Source organism: Arachis duranensis, chromosome 7 (genome assembly GCF_000817695.3).
Source record: "Arachis duranensis cultivar V14167 chromosome 7, aradu.V14167.gnm2.J7QH, whole genome shotgun sequence".
NCBI classification, from domain to species: Eukaryota; Viridiplantae; Streptophyta; class Magnoliopsida; order Fabales; family Fabaceae; genus Arachis; species Arachis duranensis.
Window position 1 is genome coordinate 33,650,727 of NC_029778.3, and position 12,127 is coordinate 33,662,853.

Genomic DNA, 12,127 nt, shown 5'->3' on the forward strand with positions numbered 1-12,127 from the left:
ACACACAAACTCATAGTAAAGTCCAGAAAAGTGAATTTTAACTAAAAACTAATAAAAATATACTAAAAACTAACTAGATCATACTAAAAACATACTAAAAACAATGCCAAAAAGCGTACAAATTATCCGCTCATCAACGTCATTTACTATGCCAGTCGTATTTTAAATGATGCACAAAAGAACTACACAACCACAGAAAAAGAGTTACTTGCAGTGGTTTATGCCATTGACAAGTTCAGATCTTATTTAGTAGGATCAAAAGTGATTGTGTACACTGACCACGCTGCTCTTAAATATCTACTCACAAAGCAGGATTCAAAACCCAGACTCATCAGATTGGTGTTGCTTTTGCAAGAGTTTGATATAGAAATAAGAGACAGAAAAAGGACAGAGAACCAAGTAGCAGATCACCTGTCCCGAATAGAACCAGTAGAAGGGGCATCCCTCCCTCTTACTGAGATCTCTGAAAACTTTCCAGATGAGCAACTCTTTGCCATCCAGGAAGTGCCATGGTTTGTAGACATTGCAAACTACAAGGCAGTGAGATTCATACCCAGAGTACAGTAGGCAGTAATCAAAAAAATTGATCACGGATGCAAAGTACTATCTTTGGGATGAACCATATCTCTTCAAGAAATGTGCAGACGGAGTAATCCGTAGATGTGTGACAAAGCATTTGGACCATTTTCACTGAGAGGATGGAAAGTAGCCATTGACAACGATGATGCCCTACATACAGCTTGCCATGGAAGGAGCCTTGCATGTTTGAAAGTGAGGAAGCATTATGTTACAGGAATTCAGAAGACAAAGTATCTCCAAAACTCCAACATATTCTCCATTACTGCATAATAAGTATTAATTAATCCATGCTCTCTTATTTATTTGAAAGTCAATTGATAACTATAATTAGTATCCTGACTAAGATTAATAAGATAACCATAGTTTGCTTCAAGCCAATAATCTTCGTGGGATTTGACCCTTACTCACGTAAGCTATTACTTGGACTACCCAGTGCACTTGCTGGTTAGTTGTGCGGATTGCAAAAGTGTGATTGCAATTTCGTGCACCACCCAGGAAGAGAACATTGGAATGCTGTAAAATAGATAATGAGATTATTCATGGTACTTCTAGCATGAAATTGTATTATGAAGGTGAGAAGTCTATTCTAGTTGGTTATACTAACTCAGATATGACAAGAGTTATTGATTCTAGAAGGTCTATTTCAGGCTTCTTGATCGACTTTGTGGGTGGAGTTGTGTCTTGACAATCTAGATTGCAAATATGTGTCACTTTGCCCACTATGGAGGCCAAATTTATTGCTATTACTGAAGCGTGCAAGGAGATGCTTTGGATGAAGAAATTCTTGAAGGAACTCAGGTTTGCTCAAGAGATATATGTCTTGTTTGTGATAGTCAAAGTGTTATACATCTTATTTTGTGAGGTATCATTGTATACTTGATGTTTTGGATTATGAGTTGTTGGAACTTGAAAAGGTTTATACATTATACTGATTAGAATGGTTCTGATATGATGACCAAGGCATACCAAGGTAGAAATTTAAAGTTTGTTGCTTAATCGCCGGATTGGCAATTACCTCCACATAGTCGTGAGGGGAGATTTGTTGGGTTTCGGGCTCCCTTTCTATGTGAGAAAAAAGTCCATATGTTAGTGTCAAAGCCCATGGTTGCTCTTTGCTAAGGGTAAAGTAGCTGAGGTGAGTTAGGAATGCAAGAGAGATAACACTAAACATTGAAGAGAAGAAAGAAAGTATTTTCGCACAAATACAAAGCTATCTCTGTAAATCGATCACTGCAGATTCGTTAACCATTGGATTGAGCTCAAATTTAAATAATGTGTTCCAGAAACCTGGTTCTTTGTTTTCATCGTTCTGATCTACAATTCAAAATCTATAGTTAGAAATATTGGCCACGCAGAAATATCTTTGTTCTTGTGGTATTTTCATCTTCTTGTTCTTGTTTTGTAAGTTTTGATGCTTAGATTGTTTGGCTTGTCATATGCATGTTTTGTATAGTGAATTGTGATTCTCTTGTACCTTATTTTGATCATAGTGAAACTATTTCCCCGGTCCTGGTGACTGATAGTTTTTACTTCTCGCATTAAAGAAATTTTCTATGTTAAAAATCTTGGTGTATTTTTGTCTCTATTTTTAATTTTTCTATACATTTTTTTGCTGTTATTGGTGTGCTATTACTGCTGCTATTTATTTGTGAGTGAATATTATTTCTCCTCTAATTCTTATAAGTAGAAAATTATGTGATTTATTTCTATTAAGATTTTGAAATTATGGTAACAATATAGAGCAACTAACTATCATTAGGTATTGAAGAGAAATAGCAATAATGATATGGAAGATAATAATTACAATGTCAGCTAAAATCATCATTCCCTCTATGCAAAGACACAGTGGAGAAAATGGAAAACATACAAAGGCAAAGGGAGCTGTGAGAAGTATGAGATTGTAGAAGTCTTTGGATACAACGTGAAATGTTTCAGCTTGAAATAATCTGATGCAAGACTACTATGTGAAAAACCTTGCTTTATAATAATGTTATAGGATTACAGCAGAGCTTTGGAGAATATTACTTGGCATGGTTTTGGCTTGGGACAGGGGTTTCAAGCAAATTGTAATTTAGAGGGATTCACTATCAGCAATAAAGATGAGGACAAACCAAGATAAGAGCAATCAGAACCATAATCCTTTCATCAACAAATTAAGGAGCTAATGAACAGGAATTGGAGAACCCAATTCAAATATACATTGATAAGCTTGTCAATATTGGAATCGACAGCGTGCAAGACTTGAGCATTTGGCAGAAGTCACCACCTGCTGTTGCCATGGAGATGCCACATCATGGGAATTTTTTTCTTTTTTTTTTTTGGTTTTGTCAAGATGAAAATTTTCTTTTAATTTGGCTATTTGGGTGTTGCTTATTTTGATTTCGTTGGACCTTCAGCCGTCTTGTATGATAAAAAAAAAAAAGAAAAGCAGAATACAAGATAGATGGACTGTAATTATTATTTTCATAGTTACAATTTACGTGCTCCAATTTATATATTAATGGAAAATTTTCAAGTATTATATTCCAATAATTTTCGTCATTGATCTCAATCATAAAATTTATATATTTATATATAATTGAAATTAACTGCTAAAATTATTGGAAGAGTGATATTAGTGGAATATATAAAACATTTCCTATATCATGATCATTAAAAGTTAAAATTAAGAAGCATTAAAAGCTTTTAGCATTCTAATCATAACTAATGTAAAATTATTGAAATCAAGATACAATTATTTTGAATAAAATGGTATGGAGAAATTTAAGCGTAAATGAAAATCTTTGATTTATATAGTTCATCTCATCTAACGGAATAAGATTTTATTATTGTTGTTATATTGTTATGCTCTATTGTAAAAAGTTCTATGATGACAGAAATAATATGCACAGATTAGCCTTGTCTATATATAGCCACATGTTTATTGTTGGAGAGTATATAATGTTGGATAAAGATGATTTTGAAAGAGAACAATTTTGAGGTAAAGATGCTATTAATAATAAAGTAAGAAATGAGAAGAGCTAAACCGATATTAGTTGCGCGTGCCCCCTACATCAATTACAGGAGAACCCCTAGAATAAACTGAATTATGAATCTAAACAGTGCTGGCTAAGGTACCACTCCTAGAAGAACCAATTTGCATACCAGGTGTTTATTCATTATTTTTCTGCTGTGGTTGCTGGTGCAATTGATCTTCAACAAGATCAACAATCCTAGTTCTCTTTGGGAATTTAGCTAAACACTCAGTAGGTCCAATCCCAACCCCTATGCTGAAATTAATCAACTATTTCATGAAGTTTCCAACCTGTGATATTTGTAGGCACGAGGCATCCAACATATCTCTTAGCATATCCTAAATAATTATCAAGAATTGGAACTTCCAATTTCTTGCCTGTACGTTTGCTGTTGCAACCAACTTATTGCTACTTTGACGAAACTCCTCAACAGCTACATGCTGCAAAATCCCGGTACTTTGAAAGAGCATCACCAATTTGATTCACATTTGAAAACAACTACATTCTGCTACTGAACACTAGGTGGCGCGTGGTGCAGAATTCTCAAGAACATATCTTGATGTAAGGGGAGAAGACTATTCCAATGGAACCGTCGTGCACATCGCAAAACTTGTTGAACAAGCTTTCTTTTGTTACTTTTGAACAGAACAAAACAATGGAGCCATAAGGGCCTCTGAATTCACGAGGAATGTCGACAAAAAGCTTCTCTTCCCAACAGTCCGCTTTGATATTTCACTTTGGAAAGCCTTGGAAGAAGCTCAAAAGTCAAAACACACTTCAAATTTATACTAATTTAATACGTTCATAAGAATACAATTTTGATTTGACAAAAAATAAATAATACAATTTTACCCGAAAAATAAAATAATATAATTCGTTTTGGGTTATCCAAAATATCCACCCAGCAAAAAAAAAAAGTTTATCTAAGTAAAAAGAATTCCATGTACAGTAGTGCTAATCCATATATTTCCCGCACATTGTTTTGACAAAATTCTTTGCTACTCCCATTAAGTAATTGTTAGCAGCTAATTCTGAATCAACAAATTATTATTCAGCTAGAGCTACCATCAACTCCTCTTTGCTTCAGATATTCCTTGGCCTCCACAATGTCCTAGATAGAAGCAAAATAAGCAACATTCTTAATCAACAAGCACATTCATAATAACATTAAAAATTGTAGGACTACTTAAAAATCAGTTCTATTTGGAGACCAGAATTATATTCTAATCCTTCTGCCCCAAGCTTAACACTCCCATAAGTAAAAGGATCAACAAAACACCAAAAACATTAGAACCATCAAAATTACATGGTTAATACCAAAACCAATAAAGAACTGAAGTGAATTACATTGGAGCCCAAGATACAGAACAACCTGCGATAGCTGAGGAAGGAATATTTGACATTTTTTGTGGTTCTATTTTCAAGTGAACTTGGATAGGGCAGTTTAGCAAATCTGTTATTTTTACTTCCTTTTATTTTATTTTCCTTTACATTTGTTTTAACTTCATTTTTGGAAGGATATCTTCTCCAACAACCTTTTTAATCTCAACAATATCCAGTTTTACATTCTAAAAACAAACAAGAAAAGTATCCATGAAATAGAAGCATTTTTCTATCCTGAAATTATTTCAATTCATACTCACATCCAAGCATATCTATATATATGACAGGCACTATGAAATGCACATGCCATGACTAATAATAGAAGACATCAATCTGTAACCAACAGAAGGATAGAATGATACCTCTTGCAACAGCAGAGCTTCTTGAGGACAAGTTGGGAAATTCATCAGACCAACTCCAACCATTAACAGACCATAACATCCTAAAGACACAACAAAATAGCCTGGTAGCTGTGTGCGGACAGAAATAAGGTATAGTCAGTATCATGCAAATTATCATTCTAAAAAGATAATAACAATAATGAAGAAAGTAAATTGCCAATGGTATTGGTTCAGTGGGAACAGATTTAAGCTTTTTGCTTGTAAGCATTAGGCAAACAAATTAACAAGGTCTGGTGCATGCTATGTTGCATTGGTAAGGGAATGGTGGGGATTCGAGTACATAAGAAAAAAAACATTTTTTTTACAAAAAAGTGGAGTATTTATGCGTGAAAAAGTGTCTATGTATATGATTATAATGGCTATGAAACTTTGGCAACACTTAAAAAGTGTAGCTAAAATTTAGGTCATTTTTGTTATTTGGCAAAACTTTTTAACTTGATCACACTAATGTTTTAGATTTTTCAAATTGAAAAGTGTTTCCAAATAGTAAGAAGTGTGACCTTAATTTTGGCTACACTTTTAAAGTGTTGCCAAAGTTTCATAGCCACCAATATATATTAAACGATACAAAAATCTAGCTAATTTTATACAATATAAAACTAGAACTTTATACGATACACGAAACACATACCAATTTTAACATAAAATAATATAGTGTACAGTGTTGCTCAAACTTTCATCTATAATTAGAAAGCTAAACTACTTAAAATGCACTAAACTAAAATTCATATGGTGATAAAAGAGTTATCCTAATAATTTTTTTCTTTCCAAGGTCTGCACTCTCTTGTATATATTTACCCACTCAATCTGGACTATCCACATTTGATAAATGCAGGAAAATCCCAAACCATATTGCAGAACATGGAGGGGGAAAAAGAGAAATAAACAAATGAAAATACTTTAAAAGGAAAAGCAAGAGGGTTTTATGGCATTCAGCAGTGTGTGATTAGGAATGATCAGCTCGAGGCTGTCCACAAGGCACAACAGAGATGACAAGTGGCAACTCACCATGGATCCACCACCTATGAAAATGCTGATCAAGCTTGCTCACATCACCGTCGGGCAGCTGCTGTTTTGTTGCCATTGATGATTGGAGGACAAGAATGGTGGTGGGTAACTGAGATCATGGTACCTAGAAGTGTTCACGTGGACCAGAAGCGCATACATACCAGACTACCAGATACGGATACTTTGGCAATTTTGCCATACCAGTGCAACACAGCTTGCATGTGACCCTTGCCCAAATTTTCGGAAACCCAAAAACAGAAAACTAAAAAGATAAACAAAGAATCAAGCATATAATGACATAACTACTTACCAGACAAGTATGACTACGTGGAATAACAGATGATTGTAAGAGGCCAATCCATAATGCAGTGATGGCCACCACCAATGAGAAAATCTTCACAATGTGCTTCATTTTTCAATCTGAAAATTGATAAAGCCTATAAATATTATCAAATGCTTATTACATAGGATATTATGAGGATGTTTGGATGCTCTCTTAGGTGGCTAAAGATATAAACACAATTTCTTTGGGAGCTCCATTGCAAGAAATATAAAAATAAAAAATAAAACAAAAATAAAAAAATCGAAGAACATCCCCTCCATTATCATGAATCCTGTTAATGGTGGTGGCAAGTGGCAAAAGGATAAACTAAGACAACAGATAGAAAAATAGTGGAAGAGAACAATCTAACCAGATAGAGCTTGGAAAAGGCCTTGTCAAGTTGAAAACAAATGAAAGTTAATCTGCAACTGTCGCTTATCAAATGCGAAATTCAACTGCTAAAATGGATATATAGCCTAATCAGTGCATGCAATTGCAATTATAATGAACAAATAGGCACATAATAGTGCAGAACAATTTACTACCACCAGCTACGGTAAAACAAGAATCAATAGTAACTAGAATCAATAAGAGAGAAAGATCCTCTTGCACTACTTGATCAATATTAATTATTTTTCCACTTCCATCAGACGGGATCTTCATGAAGTTCATTTCATTGTTTACAATGACTCAAAGCCGATGCGCAATTTTCCCAGCATCACTTGGAAGTTTAAGCCACTAGCCCCATACTAAAACACTTGTTAACCAAATCAAAGCAACCATGCAATCATTCCACCACACATCAATGCAATTGAAAGAAGAGCTCTCATGGAAATCATAATGAGACTGTGTGTGTGGCCCTTCCCCAGACCCTATGTAACACGGGATGCTTTGAACTATGTGATGATTTGGTATCATAGAAGAAGTAACAGATTACAGTGTATTCAAAATCCTTATACAGCCTAATTAACAACCAGTGTATTTACTAATCTCTTTTTTAACCTACCTTCTTCCACCATAAAAAGCATATAACATTTTAAAATCATTTCCAAGGACCCATGGCTTGGAATCAAGAATAACGAAAATTCAGATCATGAATGAGTTAATTTGATTAAATCTTCCATCAGATGGGATTTCCAGAAATTTATTTCATAATTCAGAATGACTCAAAGCCCATGCGCAATTTTCCCAACATCACCTGGAAGTTTCAGATTCAATCAATCATACAGAACCAATCAAATATAGCTTTAATCGAATTACTAACGAACTAATTCCTAACTTAAGAAAACATGCATCACATGAATCTAACAGGAATTCAATTCCATGAACACAATAGTCAAAGCAAGCAATTAAACTACATTACCGGTGGGGAAAAAAACATTGATAGGCAATAACAATAGAGGAAGAAATCGCAGAGACAGAGACAAACAATGATGGGGCGGAGGAATGGAATGGTGATGGGGCGGAGGAATGGAATGGTGATGGGGCGGAGGAATGGAATGGCAGCAGAGCACCGAAGATAATGATGGCAGCAGACACACAGACACACAGACACACAGACACACAGACACGCACGCACGCACGCATCTTCGCACGCACGCACGCACACACACTGCCCCCTCCCCGTTTAGCAAATTGCCCCCATCCCCAATCCATCCTCGTCACAGTCCACATTTATCCCCCCACGAGGAGGCATCCATGGATATTAAACTTTAAAGAATAAAAAAAGTAAACAAAACCACGATAAAATTCCTTACAATTCAACTAAAATGTCTCAAATTAAACACAATTCAAACACATTCAACATAATAACATAAACAATAAATCTCCAACATACAAATTAAAATAAAATGAAAAAGAAAAGTTTCCAACAAAACAACATAACAAATCTTGGTCGACGATCATAGCTTGGTGAAACACATGATTGTATGACCCAGTTTCAATTAATTTTCAAAATCAGCTTTTTACATTCTCAATTTCTCATAGTTGAGTCACAAAATGCAATTTGTAAGATGTAGTCAAGTCAGGAAGCTTTTGCAGAATGAGATCAGTGTGATGGATTGAGGAACACAATTAATAAATGAACTACAAAACAGGGCAATCACTCCTAATTCAATAATTCACACCAACTTTACCCTCATTCTTACATGCATACATCAAAAACAGCAAACTCAGTCATCATTAATAAAATTATAAGATCTATTAACATTGTATAAAAAAACCCCAACTACCAACAACACACAGAAACTAAAATTTTTCACATTAACAACATAATAACAACACAAAGGTGCAGTAACAGTTTCAGGAGAAGAGGAAGATGAACCTGGAAGGTCTTTGCCGGCGAGAACAGGTTCAGTGACGCAAGGGAGACGGGAGAGCTTCGGTGACGGCCACAGGAGAGGTTCGGCAATGGTGACGGGAGACCTTCCGCAGTGAAGGGAAAGGAAGGCGACGGCGCTGGTTGATGTGAGACCTTCTGCACGGTAGACCTTCAGCGACGGTGGCTCATGGGAACGACGGGAAGGCGACGGCGAAGCTTGCACGGGAGACATTCAGACTTCAGCGACTGACGATGGCGACGGCGTGGTTGGTGTTGGCGACAGAAAGGGGGGAGAGGGCCAGAGCGTGGTTGGAGAGATGGAGGGGTAGATGAGAGTGTCGCGGAGCCGTTTGAGAGAGAGGTTCAAAATTAGGGATCTTTCACATCTTATACGAGTGGCATTTAAGGAGTTAAATCTCAAAGTAGTTCCTGAACTTGCATTCGAGCGGTAAAATGATCCCTGAAGTTAATAACTATGCAAATTTGTTCTGAAATTGTCCTCCAAAACTCATAATAGTCCCTAAAATAATTTCCGTTCATCCTTGCCATTAGAGAGGACTGCAACGACGTCCATTTTCTTCAGATGCATGATAGATTCTTCAAACCTCCCCACAATGCAAAAACCCTTCATGATGTTGGTGTTTATGGTAACATTGTCTTCTAAACCATTCAATCACATCCTAGTCAACATCTTCATGGCCTCCTCCACATTCCCACCCAAGCAAAGGCCTTCAATCAAAGTATTGTAAGTCAACACATTTGGATGACAACCCTGTTTTACCATTTCCTCCATACACTTCAAAGCTTCGCGGAACTCGCCTTTCTTTGAATATCAATCAATCAAAGTAGTATAAGTCACCATATCCGGCTTGCAACTCTGACCCCTTACTTCCACCATTCTATCAAAAACCCTCTTGGCACCCTCCAAATCACCGTTCTTGCAAAACCCGTGAATCAAAGTGTTGTAAGAAACCGAATTGGGCGCACAGCGCATTTCATCGAACACCTTGAGTGCACTGTGGACCATGCCAATTTTGCAAAAGCCCCTAATCATGGTGTGGTATAAGTGAACACATCGAGCTCAAACACACCCTCCTCCACAACCTGGTCAAAGATAGACTTTGACAAATTGATCTGATTGGCTCTTACAAGAACACCCAAGACGGCGTTACAGAATAACAAGCATCGGCCATGTGAAAAGCTCTTGGCTTTGTGGAACCAGTGAATGGTGCGCCTGATATCGCCACGATTGCCGAGAGCGATGATGAATTTGCAAATTAAGAGTTGGAGAGGTTGTTGATGCGGTGGAGGAGGTGGTGGTTGGTGGAGAAGAGAGAGTGAGAGAGAAGGGAGTTGGTCATGGCGGCGTAACAGCGGTGCATGTGAGAGTAGTTGTTAGGGTTGGGTTAGGGTTGGGTTAGGGTTGGAGGCCCAGCTTAAGAAGAATAGTGCGTGGTTGGGGAGGGGGACTCAAAAGGGATTTTTTAAATACAAAACTAAGTTCAATCCTTTCGATGGTAAAGATGGACGAAAATTATTTTAGGGACTATTATGAGTCTCAGGGGACAATTTCAAAGACAAATTTGAGTAATTAACTTTATGAATCACTTTGATGTTGGAGTGCAAGTTCAAGATTATGAGATTTAACTCGGCATTTAAGCAATTTCACTTTAGTGGGAATTTTGTGGGTTCTGATAGGGCGGAAACCTCAGCTCCAACTTTCATTTAAGCTGCATTTTTAACAAAGTTCTGAAAATCGAACCGGTCATCAAACCGTTCTAGCTACTAGTTTATTGGTTTATTATTCCAACCGGTCTCACCAGTAGTTCAACCAGAAGAACTATTTTAAAATAAAATACTAAATAAATTATAAATAGACATCCTAAAATATAATTATAGTCTAATATAAATATTAAAATATTTTCCAAATTTAAAACACTACATAAAATATCTTCAACCAAATCCATATGATCTTATAAAAATACAAACTCAAGTTAAATAGTAAAAAAAATCAAATATTAAATACCAACATAAAGATTTATCAATCATCAAAATCCGCAAAAACTTGTTGCAGACCACACTAACAGCAGCTCTCCAAAGATAAACCCAATCAAAACATCATTAATAAGAGACTAAACAGAGCATAAAGTAACCACACTAAACCTGAAATCAATAAAGATAAACAAAAATAAAAAATTTCAATAATAATTTGATTTTTATTTTTTGCAACGGCAAGAAAATTTCAACAAAAATTTTAGAAATTGAAAAAAAAAAGCAGCAGCACAAAATCAATGAGCAAAAGCACAAGATTTTCAGTAATTATTTGATTTTCATATTTAGCAGCAGCAACCAAATTTCAATGAAAACTTTCAGAAATTTAAAACATAGCAGCAGTAGCACAAAATCAATGAGTAGCAGCACAAAATTTGAATAATGATTTATTTTCATTAATCGATTCACAAATTTTGCTCCAACCAACGGGAAAATTAGCATTATCACCAACAGACAAATAGATTGAAAAGCAGTTTATTTTATTCCCTTTTAGATGTATACGAATCCGCCTAAAAATCAAAACCTAAGCGCATATATATATATATATAAAACAATGTACCATATATATATATAAAACAATGTACCAGAGAGAATGCCTATTGCACAATACATATATAGGAGTTGGTTGCAAGCAATTTTCATGAACGCAGTGCCACTAACATTCAATGGAGAGACAGACGGCGAGCGGCGAGAGGACGGCGAGCTGCTCTAACCTCGAACAGAGAAGCCAGGGATGATGGGGATGACGTGCCGAGCTACAGCCAACAAGAGAGGGCCTGGGTTCGCTAAAGGGAGAAGAAGGAAGCCACGGACGGCGGCGACAACACGGACGGCGGCATCACTGCGGCAAAACCATTGAGAAGCCAGGGACGATGGGGATGACGTGCCAAGCTACAGCCAACAAGAGCGGGCTTGGGTTCGCTAAAGGGCGAAGGAGGAAGCCACGGACGGCGGCGACAATACAGACGGCGGCGTCACTGCGGCAGAGCCGTTGAGGAGGAAGCTAGGGTTTTGGGCTTCAGATGGGGTGAGTGAGAGTGTCTGAGTC

General features: G+C 36.5%; 1 protein-coding gene across 5 annotated transcripts; it reads right to left on the bottom strand.

Moving 5' to 3' along the window:
* Positions 1 to 4,379: 4,379 nt before the first annotated feature.
* On the bottom strand, positions 4,380 to 12,121 carry LOC107458732 (dolichol-phosphate mannose synthase subunit 3). Of its 5 annotated transcripts, none has more exons than XM_052252140.1 (5): positions 11,740 to 12,121; positions 7,078 to 7,162; positions 6,696 to 6,805; positions 5,339 to 5,446; positions 4,381 to 4,704 (listed from the first exon to the last, which is right to left on the bottom strand). In XM_052252140.1, the coding sequence occupies exons 3-5, from the start codon at positions 6,795 to 6,797 to the stop codon at positions 4,645 to 4,647; spliced, it is 270 nt and encodes an 89-aa protein (XP_052108100.1). In that variant the 5' UTR covers positions 6,798 to 6,805; positions 7,078 to 7,162; positions 11,740 to 12,121; the 3' UTR covers positions 4,381 to 4,644. The 5 variants fall into 5 exon arrangements, with proteins under 5 accessions (XP_020983472.1, XP_052108100.1, XP_052108099.1 ...); XM_052252139.1 differs by lacking the exon at positions 11,740 to 12,121 and adding an exon at positions 9,031 to 10,902 and having other exon boundaries at positions 7,078 to 7,165; XM_016076935.3 differs by lacking the exon at positions 11,740 to 12,121 and adding an exon at positions 9,031 to 11,184 and having other exon boundaries at positions 4,575 to 4,704.
* Between the last annotated feature and the right edge of the window lie 6 nt (positions 12,122 to 12,127).